Below are 17,739 nucleotides of genomic sequence, written 5' to 3' on the forward strand. Positions count from 1 at the left end.
CAAGGACAACGCGCTCGTTAAGGCCATCGTAGCGGGTTGTTGATACAGTATTGGCAATAGAGTATATTATATATACATATATATATATATATATATGTAGTGCCTATGGACATTCTGCGTCATTCTGTCCAAGTTTGCCGTTGTTTCGAACACGCTTTTTCGGTGCCTGGAGGAGAAACTTTAAGGTTTAGGTTATATATAAATCCCAAATCTTAGTATCTAATAGATTCAGTATCAAATATTATGGGAGCACTATTTAGCATAAATTGTAGTGATCGTTAGTCGAATTAGCATATGTATAAATAGCGGTGGTAATAAACCCGATAAACTTATATTGGAGGCGATGCTAAGCGTTAATTGGAAGCGTGGGTGTCCCGTCAATTAGACGTATACGCTCAGAAACAGACTGCAGCAGCAGTATCAGCTCACGCTTGCTCGACATAGTTCAAATTAGAACTGAGGAACTCTGTGACCGCAACCTACAAGTAGACTTTGCTAGTTAGTTAATGAATCCTGTTTGCCTTCATTGAAATCATAGAATTAGTCGTTGACACAAAAACTCACTTGTCATCCACCTAATACACTTATAACGTTAAGTTAATAATAACTTATAAACGTTATACATAACGGTTGTTTAAAATCGCTATTACACAGGCATTAAAATTCAGTTTGTGTTTAATACCCATGTCGTATTGTATGCAACCACCTTGTGGGCTGCGTAAGTATTCTTTAAGTATTTAAATCCACCAAGAGTATATATACGTTAATACGGACAACGAAAACCGGCTTGGTAGGTAAAAGCTACACACATTCCATGAGGATGACCTTTTTATTTTAGGTAGACAATAATAAAAAAAACCGCCGCAAACGTTTTACGCCAACCCTTACGATGGGATTAGAATTTCGAAATTACACAGTGCGTATTATTACACAGAACTAGTTTGCTATGGCTGCTTTTCCTCTGGTTGCCTTCTACCAATTGACTTTCAGGTTCTTACCAAACCTCAATAGCAAGCACGTCAAGCCCTTTAACGGTTGGCCTATGGCCTATGGAGCATTAAATGTTTCAAAACAGTCAACACACGATAGCGCTGCACTCACGACAGATGATCGCTACGGGGAAGAAGGAAGTTTCGTAATCGCACATTGACACACGGCTCTGATGATTCATTTTAGAGTTATTTAAGGTGGCCTAGATTCGAAAGCAAGCATAGACACGTTTCGCTCCGTGGTGGAAGCTAGCTGCCTGAAGACATGCTTAACGCAAGTACCGAACTTTAAACTTGAAACATTTGTTCGGCGGCGGCGGCGGCGGCGCCCATTATTTACTTTCCTATTTACTAAAAATCCATGGGGAGATGTAGGTTGACTGTTCGCTGTTGTTTGTTGTTGCTACCAATTTGACGACTGGATGATGGTATATCACTCACGTGACGGTTCGTTCGGTTGATGTCGGATGTTGGTGGGCCAACTTATACGCTGCGCTAAGTCCAATCATTTCACGCTGTTGTTATTATGGGTTCTAACAATACTTGTCGGATCAGAGTAGCTTTGGTAAACGGTCGGAAGCAGGGAGCGATTGCTGCGGGAGTAACTAACGAAAATGGAATATACCAAGAATTTGGGATGGTATTTCAGTAGATAAGGATAGTTTTTAAATTTACAAAAAATAACTGACACAGTCGTGTGGAAACATGCTCCAGCACGGAACATTAAAAGGAAAGGATTGTTCAAAACATGAATTGAAAATAATCCAGTTGGGTATAGTCATGCTTATATTGGCGGGTATATGAACTGCTTCGTAAATAAAATCTAGTATAGTTACAGAACTGAACCCGTAGTAATATATGGATCCTTTCTTCCAAAATGACTCGACCGCGTAGCCAGAAACCGGGCCTTCAACCTCCAGGTCGGTAAAAATAGATGAGGCACTATTTTGACTTGTCAATCTTTACCTGTGAAAACGCCTTTGGAAAGCGCTTCTGAAAGTTCGTAAGACTGTTTTAAAATACTATCGCACATCCAGGGAAAGTTTCTAAGATTTTTAGATAGTACAAATATGCAATAACTGTCAGATAAATGAGCAAGCCATTGACAACAGGTATTCTCTTAGCAGTGAAGCTAATACTGGATGGCAGGACCTGTAACAGTGATCCTTGATTTATTGTTTTGATGAGCAGGTTCTAAATGAATTTGGATAGGATACAACTATTTTATGAAATCAATCGCAGTCTAAAACGTTGTGCCAGTTGTAAACAACAATACAGATAAGTTCACCCGTAAAAATAATTATATCAGAAATTAGAAACAAAATAGGGCCCTCCCACATGTGGTATTTTCGTGTCGAATAAACATGGCATAGACGTTTGGCTGAACGAATGTAGGTTTCAAACGTTATATCGCATGTTTCTCCCACAACTAAGACCTAACCTGAAACTCAATCCTTAACTTCAATTTAAGGCTATACGAGGGAAAAAAGAGTGCCCTGATTTACGAATCGTTCGAATGATATTCTTCGAGTTACATTCGCTTGTTCATATTCGAAGTCTACACTTGGTGCGTTCTAATAAACCATATGCATGTTGCTAGGCTGAGAAATATGAACGTAGCACGTGCTATTAATTAAGAGAACGCGGACATTTTGTCAAACGTGCACAGTAGGAACCTATACAAATAGAACCTCCCTGCTCATATACCTGAACGGAAATGTATTAAGATAGAATAGCGAGTGCAGCCCTGATTATCGGTAATCGATGATTAATCTCTATCACGAACTAGCGCGATATCTTCTGAATGGCACCGCCGACAATTTCAAAAACTGCGAAGCGGATTAGTGAAGCAATTCGAAATAATGATGGTTACCCAAAAAAATGTTTTCGTAATCAATGTTTGTTTACTTCAGTTTTCCACACTGGCCCTACTATCTATGACTGAAAAAAGTGTTTCATTTCCTAAAAAGTGACGAGTCATCGCTTCGGTAAGCTTCATATTAATCGAAACATCTCTATAGATTCAAGAGGGAAAAAAAAGTTAAGCTAAGATGAAATTAAATAGATCGCGTTAACATACAAATCGACTTGTTTGTTTATTTATAGTCATTTCATGATAATGATACAGTCTATTTTATTACAACAATCGTTATAATCATTGCTGTTACTATTATTATTCACAACTGTCACATACGCACGATGCACTTTGTTTTATCCGCACATCCTGGTCATTCATGCACACTGGTTTAGACGTCTCAGCTATATCCAATCCAGCTGCGGACAATGACTTTGATACAGCCGTTAGGCAAATGACAGACGTACCCAATTAAGGTGATGTATTATTATATCTACCATCTTCGCTCGGTTTACGGGGTGGGTGAAGGGACAATCCGTATACACCATCGTACAAACAGAACAGCGGTATATTTTACTCGAATAGCTTGGTGAATGGTAGGAAACAAAAGTTCTGTTGCCTGCGCTGCCAATGTGGACAAAGCACGAGTGTGATAGATACCAAATGGATGGTGAGATGGTCACGGCTAACCACCTCGTGGTGCCACCTCGTGCTTTGTCCGTTGAGGTTTTTCCATCGCTGTTCGTTTCGAAGGCGCTCTGCCGGCGCAAGTGTCGTACCAGCGAGTTATATAGGCGTCCTATTTTTCCCTTGTGTGCGTTATAACGAACCAATAATGGAACGTGGACCATGGACGCTACACAAGGAACACCTAATATTTTCATTAATTTAATTATTGTTGTTGTTGTTTGCTCCATTGCCATTGTAATAACTGACATCTATCTCTATTACTGGAAAAAGTAAATTTTGTATGATAACATAGCATCTTCTTACTTGTCATTGTCATTCTTCATTTCTAACACGCGATTCATTGCTCCTGTTTATTGCTTACTGCTTTATATATGTTAGTCATAGTCAGATGAAAACCGCTAAGTCACGCAGTAAGGGTCACTAACGCTGGAAATCAAATTATTTTCAGTAGAAAATAAAATGGCTAACGTCAGATATCAACATGATTGGTAGAGTCGCATGCGCACACACGCCAGCCGCTCCATGGTTTTGCCGTAGGCCAAACGTTTCTATTTCTCGCAGTTGGCAGCATCCTGACCATGCATTTATGCGTTTAAGTCGAAGTTCCGCGTTTGTTGTCAACAGTTACATCAAGGTCGTGTCGATGGCGAATGCTGCAATGAGTGGACATCCGAACACGACGGCCATACGAAGTTAGTGTCTTGGTGTATTTGTATGATTTGAAACCGTGAGTTAATCTATCTGGTTTTTCATCGCTCCGTAAAGAAAAACAGAAAACTTTGGTAAATGGAATTAGTAAGCATATATTTTCAAATACCGATATCGATATATATATATATATTCGAAATAGAAAGAAATCTATTACAGTTTGTTTTCGAGCCTGTTTAGTGTCACTAATGATGTCGCCATCGAAAAGAAAACCAGAGACTATTTTCCATATTCTCCCAAGCTTATCTGTATGTTAGTTAGGTGTAGTATATAGTCATGCATTTTTATTGTTAAACACCATTTTGTCTAATATTCAATCGTTAATAGGATCGTTATTACAAGTATGCTTCAAAGTAAAAAATCAAGCTTTATTTTGTCGTTTCAAAGACTCGCAGAAGACGTTTGGCCGCGCGAACCTGTTGACATTACACAAGTGCAAACGAGATGTTACCTCTCATTGAACCAGTGTCCCAGAACAAGCGCAGAAACTCGAAATTCAGAATATAGGCCGAAACGCAGACGCTATGCCACTACAGATCCGCAGAAGCTCATAGAAAGCTGCAATGGTCCGAAAACGAAATGCTCAAATATCGGCCACACTGTAAAATGGACCTCAAGCACATACATTCAGCGTGCAAGTATACACAATTTAGATGCTTAGCCTTGGGTAAGCCGGTCAGACAAGCGGGATAAATTTAACTCCTACGAAGCGAGCCACATCGCCGTAACTTGGAAGGACAGACTAGCACATCTAGGCACAGATCAACATGTTGGGGAAATCCTTCAATAGAAATGCTTGTAGCTCACCTCTCCTGCGCATGACTGTAGTCAGGGTATGCGCCCCCTGTATTCCAATACGGAACGATAGGTTACGACTGACAGTTGAGCTGAATAAGGAGGTCGCCGAATTACGAGTAGACAGCTTTGTCGACCGAGAGAACAATCCGCACGCTTTTTCTGAAACTCTTTTTCCTTGTCTGTTTATCCTACATCTCATAGCCTAACGCATAGTGGCAATAACAGTGTGGTGTGTATGATAGTTTGTCTTCTCCGTTCGTTATGTAAGCGACTACGACAGTTCGATCTATACAACTCACTATATTATAACGAAGCCATTTCACGTGCCCCCAACAATGATAATGGCGATATGAAAGCGAGAAGAAGCCATAAGGAGCATGACACAAAGGCATCCCTGCCAATATCTACGTTAGTCAGAGCTTGTACCCGGCGAATAAAACCCATCGTGCCGAGTAAACCTGTGGGTGCCATATAATGAATGCTCTAGAGGATAGCGTGCTTAGTACTTGGGTTGCCAGGGAAGGTCGAGGGTCGTTTTAGCACGGCTCAATGCCTTAGGTTTAGGACTATCCCCCTGACCAGCCTCGGCTGTTTGCAAATGTTGTTGTACCTTGGACGGCGACGTTGCGGGCTGTGCCCCAGTCTGACTTAGGGAGCTTGGTAAGCCCGTTGGCGAGGCATTTGTAGGATGTCGCAATGGCGTGTCGGATCGAGCTCTTGTGGCCAACAGATCAAACAACTGGAAAGAAACCATAGTTGATACAAGTTACATATATATATTATTGAAAAGTGCTGATCGACCAACTTTTCACATTGTTGATGGAGCACGTATATCACAATAACACGTTTTCTTGCCTTTCATTAAACAGGCCCATAGCCCCGTTGGGAGCGCTTCAATGTCTCATGGATTTCCCTCATAACACATACACATATTTAATGTTATTAAAAGAGGTGTATACATATGGAATCAATTAGTCACGTCCTTTCATCAGCGACAAATATTATATAGGCGAGCCTCTTTCGAGTTAAGCACAACCGTGAATTATATTTGTATTTTATTTTTCTAGCAATAGCCGCAATAAAATCCAGTTATCTAGAGTAGTGACAAGTTACGTAAGCAATCAACTTATACCTGTGTATTGGCTTTTTGCAATTGTTTTTGAGTAGTGTATAATCGTTCCTGTACAGCTGCAGCCTCAACGCATTTCTTTGAAAATTTCTCCGACAAATTCACGATGTCTTCCCGAATCTCGTTCAATACTCTTTCGTTGGAAACAGGTGTGCCCTGCGCATGTACCTCGCGTGCTTCTTGATTTGACGCGTTTACTTTTTCTTTGTCTTGAGTAATACATGACGTCCCTGAAGGTTTCATATTTGCCTTCAGTTCTTCGATATGTGATCTATGTTGACGTTGAATAGCTTCGAGGGCCACCTATGTTTTGATATGAACCGAGCATGATAATTCTAGTTAGGGTTAGCCTAAGTAACTTTCTTTAAGGACAGCTAAAATAAAACGCAGGATATTGCAGTGTTCTCACAGCGTACTGCTTGTTAAGAGTCGTAAAGTGTTCCACGATTCTGAATTAATTTTTTTACGGCGGACGGAAAGAATCGTTATCGTAGTAAAAACCGATCGTTCCAAAAGAGTCGTCCGGTGTCAAAATGAAGTAAATCACAGTATTAAACCAAAATGCACTCCAAGGGGTGCTCTACGACTATTAAAAACGATTATTCGCTCAAGGTGATTTTCATTCTGAATTTATGGTTGTATCAATAGATAGAATTCTACACTTAGGACACAGAATTTTGCACCTAAAAAACCCGAAGGTGATAAGAAGATGTTGACCTCACTGAGGGCTTTGGGATTACCTCTACAGTAGGTTAATCTACACAGAGGGTGGGGTCATCTAAGAGACTGAGGATAATTTTTTGGAGTGCGTTGTTTGGTAACCACCAACTAACAAGCATCGTCCACGCCTGTTTCAATCTTAGCGGCGGCCAAAATGCTTACTTGAGACCAATATTCAGGAAAAAGAAGGAATGAAGGAAAATAAGAAATCATTTTTCAGGTTAATAGCTGCTGATATAGTTACCATGCCGTTTTACAGGTCTGCAAGAGTACCCCAGATAAGTCCAACAAGGGCCACTTCGAGTAGGCTTCTGGTTCTAAGTAAAGCAACGCCTACCGAGTGCTTGTTCGGACTAAAAAAGTCAAAGTATACATTTAGATATAATGCACACGCCGGAATAGAATAAGATAAGCGCGCGAATTTCTAAAAAGTCACGCTTAGTCTTACCTGCGTCGCACGAGTTTCCTCGGCAATAATACGTTCCTTTTCTGCGCGCTCAGCTTTCAGTTTTGTTTCAAAGTTTTCACATAATCGTGCTAATTCTGCTGCGTGGGATTCTTGCAAAAGTCCAATACCTACATACAGATAAGGTGTAGATAGGTATAAGAAAAGTATATGTTAAACAGTATGGAACCATCTTCATTTGATCCAGAGGGAATTTTTTTATGTGGTGGCCAGTGGTCCACATATCGCTGCTGCGTGCGGTTCGTATAGTGCTCATTTCGCCGATAAATAGTTTTGCAATTTTTTCTATGTCTAAGCTATGCGCATTATAATATAAACTTTTAGGCAGCCCAAACACGTTAGAATGGACGCTAACTAGATCCGTGACTGTAAACCATTCTTCAACCGATATTATGTATAAAAAGTGCACATGTGGTCAGGCTCGCTCAAGAACGATTCTGGACCATTTTCAACTGGGCCTATTTTTAATTTGTTAAAACAGCAAGAGAAATCATTGATGGAAACCTAACTAACTACCTATCTAACTATTGGCTGCACATGTATATATGATTGATATATGAATTGCTGAGCAGGAGGTCATAAGGTCAAATCCCTAAAGGCGTGTGAGGTTTGATGCTTTGGCCTCTGCGGTTCTTTAACAAATGATTGTTAACCGTTGATCTATCTAAACTTACCTTTGTCACAAAGCTGACGGACTTGTTCGAGCTCGTTTTGCCATCGTGGTAACCTATGAATGTGGATCTCCTCACCAATTTGCAACTGCTCTCTTAATCGGCTTTCTAGGTCCGCTTGCAGGTTAGCCACTCGGGCATCGTATGAATTTCGAGCGGCGTCCAGTGCTCGTTGTAGTTCTTCGCAGCTGTTACACCTGTGCCATTACAAAACATGCACAAGATAAACATCTGTGATTTGCTCACTGACCAGCGGACTATTGTGGAAAACTACCCAAGAAAATCAGACAATGAACGCCCTGAAAGCAGCATTAAACAAAAGTCTACGTGCTAAACTAAGAAAATCGGCAAAGCCTTCGTTAGCAATCCATGTGTCACTTTTTAAACTATGACTGTTAATGATAGGCAGGACAGAACATACTGATCGCTGTTGAGCTTGCTGCGTTTTCCTGCGTCGTCCTGTTCTGCCATGTGCATCTCCATGGCTTCTATTTCTTTTTCGAGTCGTTCACAACCGGGACATCCTGCCGACAACGCTGCTTCATACTCTTCAAGGCGGCTCAATAATGTCGGGCACTCAGCACAACTGGTTTGCTCCTGCAAACGACAAAGCCAGACGTTAACTTACCTGTTAACTATAGCTAATAGTAAGAATGTCCTTCTGTCGCTGATGGCGCTACCTGTGCTATTTGAACTGTGTTCCAGCAATAGGTTATATATTTCTTTTATTATTGTATTATTAGAATCATGTAGGCCACTTTGCGGGGTAGAGAATATCAATCAGAGACAGAAGACACCATACTAGTTGATACTAACCTGGAGCTGTTTTTCAAGCCTGTGGCAGTTCTCGCAACGGCCACTGTCCGATTGTTGAGTAAGATTTTCAAGCTGCCTTTTGAGTCGCTCACAGCCTGAGCATTCCGTCAGTCCTGAGCTGCCCATACTTCTATCACACCCGCTTCGTTCACGTTCAACTTGTTCCAACCTACAAAGCCAGAGGCACCATAAGTGCATGCATAATCGTTTACACCTTTTTTTTTTTAAACGACTCTTCTCGACTATGATATGAGATTTGTTAATGGACTTCGACAGTTGGTCAAACTTTAAAGTACCTTTGCCTCAGAGAATTGAGTGCGTCTTTCTGGGCATCCTGTTCCCTAGCTAATTTGGCTTGTACGCGTCCAATCGCCGACGTGACCGTAGCTGTAAGAGACGGAATGATAAGCCCACAGTCACCGCCGCCCACTGCAGTTGCCGACGAAAGATGCGCTCCACTGGTCGAGGCGCTTCCTGAAGAATGAATACCATCGGCGCTCGCTCCTTGGGCTGAATTTTGGCCAAAGGAACCTCCGCCTGTTAGGCTCGAAGACATATGCTCGCCCGGAGAGGACCCGTGAGAAGAGTTGACAACGCAGGCAAGCCACCTATAGCAGAAGATGTTTGCCAAAGATCGTTTAGCCATGTTCCCAATACCACTAGGAACGGCCCACTAAAATATTGCAATAGTGTATACACTGCTACACTTGCAATGATCGTGCTTACAAGAGTTATGATTACAAGAGCTTATGATTACAAGAGTTGACTCAACAAATCCTCGACAACTACTCTACAGTAAGCATTATGAAATCATTATGTCGGGGTGCCGATCAAATGATAGTTAACAATGGTACTTACCTTTCTACAGCTTGTGGAACGTCGCTAGTTCCGTTAAGCATAAGAAGCATCTCGAAGAATTTAGAATGGACGCTTTCGAGTACCTGAGCGGACGATGCTATGGATGGGGCTCCACCAGCTGTTAGAGCTGAACTGGAATTGCCACTTGTAGCGGAGTTTCCTGAGCCCCGAAAGGCTGTTGTATTAGCCTGTTGTTCAATCAAACATTGTCTTATTAATATTATATTAGGGTGACGCAGAGAGTTTATATGGATTAAGACTTATTCGCTTGAAAAATATATAGAATAGAATTGAATTAATCCGTTTATGTGTATAGATTTAGATTTTGTTTAAAAAGTGCTTGCTTCTAAATTTCTAGCTATCTTTACATTTAAATCGATTAGCAAAATAGCCAAGATTAACTTTATTGCTAAGGAGAAAGTTGTGAATTAGTTTAGAACGAACCTGATCCGAATTAGCGATAGGCGGTGACGAGATTCGCCGGAAAGTCTCGGCGAGGCATGAAGACGACAATGATTGTTGCTCTAGGTAGGCCAGGTAACCCTATACGGTGAAATTACAATATGATCGATAAGAAGAAAGTATATCAACATTGCCTATCAAATTATTTAAAGATAACAAAGCGTAAGCAAAAAAATTATAACATTTACATACATAACTGAACTAGCAGAATTTATATTGTGATGCTATGAGTTTCAGATATAATGTTTTAACTATAACAAGCTAGTTTCAGGCCCCGAGAGGCAATGCATTTCGCTGAAGGTTGAATGCATTACTTCGGTATTGCAGGACACGTACCCCATGTTATTATTTGTTTGATTACCATCGTGCTATGTGTACATATTTAAGCTAGACATGCAATCTGAATAACCATCCAATAGTAACTTCACCTTGAAGATAGCGAAGACGCAAATAAGCGTAACCACTTCGTTGACCTCTGGCAAGATTTCGGTCTCCATAGCGGACATTACGGAATCGTCAACCAAGGCTCCAACTCCTGTTGTTGCGGAAGATCTAGACGTCGCAGAATCGCCGAATACACTAACGTCTAGGACCTAATATAAAAAAGTTAGTTCGGAAGATTGTAAGGTCGTCTAATAAATTGTATTGGGAAAATGATAACGCTGGTACTTAAAGCTGCGGAAGACTTGATTGAAACTTACACGTTTGCCTAATTAAATAGCTTTAAAGTTACACATCTCGAATACTAATTGCACTGGGTCACAAATTTGTGTTGGTATCACTCGTAAGCTGAGATTTGGCGGCTGTGGATCTGCTAAGATTGTAATGTCGTTGCTCAGACCTTAGACATAGCTTTCTGAAGGTGAGTGAAATTCTTGCAAAAATTCTTCATATTTACTACGATAAAGGCACAAATGTTGTCCAAATTCGTTAAGAAAATTGCGGTGCTTATAATAAAGATGCTTTATTGGAAGGGATGGTCCAAAAATGGCTCTGCCGCTTTCGTTCTAGAAATTTCAAAATGAACAATATGCCTGTCAATGATCAACCAGTTGCAAAAAGTTGATGAAATCATTATGGAAGCTGAAACAAAACCGACGCGTGAGTACCTATGACACTGTGAAGCAACTAAACATTTACCACCAAAAAGTTTTAAATTATTTAACAAATACCGGGTGCAAATATAAACTTGATGCTTTAGTACCACACAGACTGGCGCAAAAGTTTTCCATCAGAAAGCCCCCTACAGAAACATAACGAAATCGAATTATTCCTAAAATGGCCAATTGTGCGTGATCACATACGATAGTAAAAGCCGAATAAGAGCATGGTCAAAAGGAAGCAAGACTATTTATGGAAAAGCCCGGACTAACGCCAAAGAAGGTAACTCTATGTGTCGTGACGGGATCGGAAAAAAATGATACATAATAATGAGCTACTGTTGCTTGACGCGATTTGTTCGGACTCCTACGGTAAATAACTAACAAGATCACAATAAGCCATTGAAAAAACCGATCGGAACTAATGAAAAGGGCAAGCGTTGCCTTCCACTATAGTTATGGCAGAACACATAAATCTTTAGCTTCCCGGAGAAAATTAGGAGAACTCCAATGGGAAGTTCTAACACATCCGCACTTTAACTTGAACCTTGCGCCATCAAAGTATCATCTATCTCAGTTATTTTAATTTAGTTTTAATGGACGGATGTAAAAAAATTGCTTATTACAACTTTTCGGTTTGTAAAAAGAAGGTGTATATATATATATATATACCCTTTTTTTGGCTCGACATATATATATATATATATATAGAGCCAAAAAAGGTATATATATATATATATATACCTTTCTATTGTTCTACTTGCCTCAATGCAGTCTTTGCGCAATTCATAGTTGAGCAAATCAATATCGGTTTGGAGCGCATCGGCTATAAGTGCTTTCATTTGGCCTGGTTCCGGCATTTTATCGAAGTTAATGAGCAACGTCGAGCCATGACCCAGGCTTTTGTCCAGGTAAAAACCAACAGAGGTTGACACTCGTGCGATTGCTTCTGTAACACGTGAAAGTAGAGCTTCCTGACGAGCAACACAAGCACACGCGTCCCAGGCCTCTGGACAAGAACCGTTGTTGTAGTCACCCATATCTACGGATCCAAATTCATAACCCCGACGCGAATGATTGGCCAGCAGGCGTGCCAGCGATTCTTGAATTGCTGAACGCTTTCCTCTTTTATAATCAGCAACCTTAATCAGCACAACAACACGAGTGATTATTGATCGATAAATGTTACACATATAGATAGATCACTTTACGCCTACAAGTCCGCTCTACTGAAAGTCGCATAAAAGACTTCTGAAACGTCCTGAGATATAAGTATGTTGTAAGAATATAGGAGGAATATAGCATGATTTAGCCTAAAAAATTATGACTCCGCTAAAAGCAGTTCAGATAAGTCGGTCCGGGATAAGATACGCTTTGGTTTGCAAGTTCTAGCATTTATTTACATGTAAGAATAAATTGAAGTATAAGAAAAACATTAAAAATGATGTATCACCTTGAAAGCAGCGCAGTCGAATTGCGCTTTGACCTGAGCCACGGCGTCTCCGAGGGCCGCAATGGGGTCAATCGGGCCAGATACGAAATCCTCAACCAAAGAAGCTGAACCGCCTTGTTCAGTTGCGCGAAGTCCTTGCTGAAGACCTTCAAAGATTGCGTCTGCAGTAAAGCTGTTTGAAAAACTAAAATTAGCATACAAGGTTCTAGTAATGTATGCGTCCAAAAGAACTTCGAATTCGGACGCCCTCAACTTCCTCGCCAGCTCCGTTTAAAAGAGTTGACTGTGGTTCATGTAGTTTGTCTTACTCACCAGTTCCGACTGAGGCTTGCATTAAAAGAGGCGAGTACTCGATGCATTTGTCGAGCAGAACCGTGAAGAGAGTGCCTGAGGTCGCGGTCTGTGTCGTTAACCATTCGGACAGCTCGTGCCGTTTCTTGCAATAGGAGCAAATTATAGGCGAGGCCGAGCGATGCCTTATCAGATGCTCCGCGGCCTTGCAGTGAGCCGGGTACCCGATCACACGCACAGCTCAAGTGATCAATTAGTTCCAGCAGTTGGCCTAGGAGGCGACACCAAGGTGCGTCCTCAGCGGCCCGTCGCAAACCTTGTAACGAGCTCGTGAACCAGCATAATAAAGAGTCTACTCTCTGCGAAAGCATTTCAAGACATTCATACGGTGACATGGAGCTGATTGAGCTACACGATGGGTCGAGGCCTGGATCCATCGTGAGTTCGGTGAGGTCCGTCATAGACGCTGATAGGCTGGCGGTTCCTAGGGCTCCAAGAGGACCCGTTTGCCATTCCTCAATTCCGATAGGATCCTTCACTGTGCGTGATTGAAGATACAGCTTAGCCTTCATTGGCATACCACCAGCAGCTTCAACTGCAGCTTTCACCTACAACAATATTTTTTGTATAAAATTACAATACGTTTTATTTCTAGACAAATCAACTCATTTAAAGAAACAAGCAAATTTCAGTCTTAGATTCTTATCTAAGTGCGCCAACATTCAGTTAATATTCTATAGAAACGCAGTGCATGAGTCGATCGAATGCTATTTACCTTTTGATCTAAGTGATATATGCGATGAGCAGAGGTATTAGTTTCCGAGTTCTGTGAATCAGTGCTAAAACGTCGGTTTACGGGCTGTTTGCCAGCGAGCCCTGGCGTCGAAGTTGTAGCGTGTGATCGAAGATCTTCCGATACATCCGACTGAGAGTCTGTCATGGTAGACATGTCTTCAAGGAAGAGCATTTTGGCCTCTAGATTCGAAAGCTTCGTTTCGATATCCTAAAAAAATGATTTGTTTTCTCCAGCTAACTTATTATATAAACAGAGTACCATAAACTCAAGGGCTATTAGCAGCAATACTGGCCTTTCGATGGAAAATGTCCTGCCAGCACGCGTGCCGTACAGACATTTCGATGTCACTTAATTAGGTACTGGTAATCGTTCTATTACTATTTAGTACATCTAAAAAGGAGATAATGCCGCCCTTATATCACACACATACCTTAGATAAAGTTAACGAGGCATCCTTGCCCTTCAAGGAGAGACGTCGCTTTTCAAGCCGGGCTAATTTTTGCTTTGCTAACTTGGCATTCTTCTCAGAAGCGCTCAGTTTCGAGGTTAAATCGTCTAGTCGAAGGTTAAGCAATGCGCTCTGTTGTCGATGTTCTTCGGCAGCCATTTTCATATCGTTGGATACGCGCACAAGCTGTAGCTCTGCGTCATCAGCGGTCTAAATTAAAATAGTAAATAATATGATTGTCAATTGAAAAATATAATTATAGCTAGCTAAGTTTAGCAGGACTTATCTTTAACCTACAATGCAATATAGAACCAGTGGCGAAATTGATTTCTCTTAACTAGAAGAAGCGTTATGACTGTAAAATTAACATCTGATTTGAAGGTCCAATCCAGCACGTTCTAAAAAAACACCGGCAACTAGTTTTGACTATAGACACAAAGCAGCGATTGTAAGATAAGAGGTCTGTCAATGCATTGTAAACCTTTTGTGAGTCGATCAGCTCTTTCGTCAATCTAGCTATTTCGCGCTGCGCCTTCGTCAGTTTTTCATCCCGTTCGGCCTGTGTAGCAGACGCTGTCTGTACGGCGGCATTACTTTTTGGAGGCACGGCACGAGGAAGCCCGCACTCCGCAGCTTTTAAATTCGCGTTGGTTGTGTTAGCGAACTCTACAACATCCCCAACCAAAGTTTCCAAAGAAACAATGTGGGACTGCAGATCTAAGCACTTTTCCTTTACCTGTTTTTTTGTTGAAAAATAGTAAAGTTAATATTCGGTTAAATCGCGTAGGCACCTCGATGAATTTCGAAAAACGAACATACGGTTTCATGTTTAGAGGAGAAGTTTACCAACCTCCTTTAGAGCTGTCTTGGCTGAGATGTTTTTGAGCAGTTGCAGGCTTTTCGACACAAGTTCCTGTGCCCGTCTTGAGGCATCGTCCACCTCCTCAGTACATGAACGCGAGGGGGAGAGACTTCTTGGTTCGTGACTACGAGATATCGTTGATTCTATTATGGAACGCGAGGTTACGTATTGCTGGTTTGGCACTCCAGACGATGTTGCTACCAGTCTTCGCAACGCATCGATCTCAGCCTGCTTGGCCTCGAGGTCGCTGCGTGCCACCCGCAGCTAAAATTGCCGATTTATACAACAACGTGAGCATTTAACTGTGGGTAATAACGGCTAGCTTCTGAGTGAATATGGTAAGACGAATTTGCAAAACGCATTTTCCAACTGAGGAAACTTATAAACAAATAGTAAGGAAATTTCGTACTTCCATTAGAATAGGGACGCTCCCCGTAAGCTGGCTAGAAGCAGAGTAAAAAATTGACAGATTCTGCTCGTACGACTTCATCGATCGTAAGTGACTCGGCAAAAGACCGTAGCTTGACATGCGAATTCACATTTGCAGAAACGTATCAAACATTGTTACATGCAGCACTAGTCTTACAACATGCACTATGTAGCAAACGAATTCATTTTCAAATATCTATGATCTATAAATATCTACCGATAAATAGAGACCGGCGGAGGTAACTGGCATAAGTTGGTATTTAATAGGCGCAAAGCGGAATTATCATGAAGATGTACTCGTATGAAGACAAGCAAACTCATTCCATATCTATTCTCAAATGCTAGCTTTTATGCGACTCGTTTGTTCCAAAGTATTAAACATGTGCTATCTAGGGACCTACCATACAAAACCAGCAAAAAGCTCACAAACTATTCGTATGCAAATTAAGATACCCAACCTTGTTACAAGCATAACAGAACAGGATGATAGGATAGGTTGAAGGAATTAGAAAAAAAGAAATCAGATGTGATGATTCGACAGAACGAAACATTCAACCGAAGTTGGAGTTGTTGTTGCTTTGACAGTTTGATCTGTCCCCTTGTCGCTTTCGTTCGCGCTCTGCCTAGATGTAAGTACCTTATTTTCAAGGGCTTGAGCGCGCGCTATCTTGTGCATTGTGGTGCCACGGTGCGATTGCCTCTGCAAATGGTGTCCTTGCTGGTGAGCAGATGTCAACGAATGACCATGGCGAGATGAAAGATGGTTATGTCCATAAGCAAGTCGTTGCTCCTGACCGCCGCCGCCGCCGCCGCCGCTACCACTACTATTAATGTTGTTGCCGTCGATTGTGTCTATGTCTACGAGGTCTAATAACAAACACTCCTCGTTCTCGTCCTCATCGGCTTCATCAGCTTCGTCCTCTTCAGGGCCGCAACTGGACTCCTCGTCTTCGCTCTCAAGTGCCATACTAGCACCAACAACGCCGCTAGCTAAAGACGACATCTGTGTCGTCGTGGCATACATAATGTAATACATGGAATTGTCGCTGAGTTCAATGAGCTTCTCAAGATGTAAACAAAAATCGTTTCACCATACAGCGGTTCAATCGCTGCACGGTGTCAAATCGTAGCAGATTAGCAAGTGACTGACTATACCCGCTTCTATTGTAGACTGTCCCTAATTACAAATCTGCTTCCTTTGTAGGAGTTTGTTTGTCACTACGTGTTCTGTAGAAAAAAAGCGTTACGGGTGTGCGTGTAAGGGCATAGTAGAAAAGACGCGAAATTTGAAGGTAAGGTTTGCAACAAACCTACTGTTTTTGGTATGGTAGACTCATCCGAAAGCTGATATGGTGAGAGTGATTTGGTGGAGCGCAACGTAGGCTACGAATACATGGAGCACCAAAGACTTTGGCGAACTGTTCTAGGCAAACACACCTAATGCTACCAGCCTTCGCTAGACTTATTCGACGAAGCTATTTCCATGACCATTTTCAATTTTTTACACTTTCGAAGTATGTCGTATGCTACACTCGGTGTACAGCGGATAACTGTGTCGTAGCAATAAGTTCTAATTTCAATTCATGCAACTACACCTAAAAGCGTCTTTAAAGTTCTTGTAAATGCTTAAAAACGATGCTATTAAAGCGTCAGAATTTGATGAGGAGTTTTCCGAAAGTGACGTGCCCAAAAAACGTCTATAGCTTCGTTCTTTTATACATACTATATACGTACGAATACTTATATATAACGTAACGAGTCTGACCGCTGCACACATCGATCCTCACCTTTTGTTCCAGCTGCTGGACGTTGGTGTTGCTGGCGGCTGTCACGTCTAGAATACTATGAGATGCTGTAGCTTCGCCAGACATTTGTGAGCTTCCTAAGCCAGATCGCACTCTAGAGTGCGCGCTTGAACTTCGCGCCCGATGTTTAGCTTTTGAAAGCGCATTACGGTTGGGTACAGGTGACGGTGGCAACTCAACACGACCTCCACTATAATTAGTTGCAATCACAACAAACGTTTTACAAGAGTTGTAAGCCATTTTGTTTCGATGCTACGATCGTTGCAGAGCCCCTCCAAGCATCGATTCCGTCAAACAATTCGTCATCGAATACATAAGATAGAAACGCTTCTTGAGAATCCCGTTTCAAAATCATTCCCTATTCATTTGACAGCAGGCGATAGTTAATGGCCT

The 17,739-nt window shown here is 41.5% G+C and overlaps 1 protein-coding gene across 1 annotated transcript in view; it reads right to left on the reverse strand.

The window, feature by feature from the left end:
- Window positions 1-3,060: 3,060 nt before the first annotated feature.
- Window positions 3,061-17,739, reverse strand: part of osp (myosin phosphatase Rho interacting protein outspread) — a gene marked incomplete in the record, with an annotated part of 41,529 nt that continues 26,850 nt past the window's right edge. Inside the window, 20 exon segments of the mRNA XM_022839449.2 lie at window positions 3,061-4,187; window positions 5,651-5,779; window positions 6,173-6,472; window positions 7,338-7,465; window positions 8,030-8,223; window positions 8,448-8,623; window positions 8,843-9,011; window positions 9,139-9,450; window positions 9,701-9,888; window positions 10,145-10,243; window positions 10,591-10,755; window positions 12,027-12,404; window positions 12,716-12,887; window positions 13,028-13,614; window positions 13,782-14,009; window positions 14,233-14,460; window positions 14,732-14,986; window positions 15,101-15,376; window positions 16,179-16,544; window positions 17,329-17,536. Coding sequence (XP_022695184.2) covers window positions 4,164-4,187; window positions 5,651-5,779; window positions 6,173-6,472; window positions 7,338-7,465; window positions 8,030-8,223; window positions 8,448-8,623; window positions 8,843-9,011; window positions 9,139-9,450; window positions 9,701-9,888; window positions 10,145-10,243; window positions 10,591-10,755; window positions 12,027-12,404; window positions 12,716-12,887; window positions 13,028-13,614; window positions 13,782-14,009; window positions 14,233-14,460; window positions 14,732-14,986; window positions 15,101-15,376; window positions 16,179-16,544; window positions 17,329-17,536 — 4,582 coding nt within the window.

The sequence above is a fragment of the Varroa jacobsoni genome, unplaced genomic scaffold (genome assembly GCF_002532875.2).
Source record: "Varroa jacobsoni isolate VJ856 unplaced genomic scaffold, vjacob_1.0 scaffold_801, whole genome shotgun sequence".
Classification (NCBI taxonomy): Eukaryota; Metazoa; Arthropoda; class Arachnida; order Mesostigmata; family Varroidae; genus Varroa; species Varroa jacobsoni.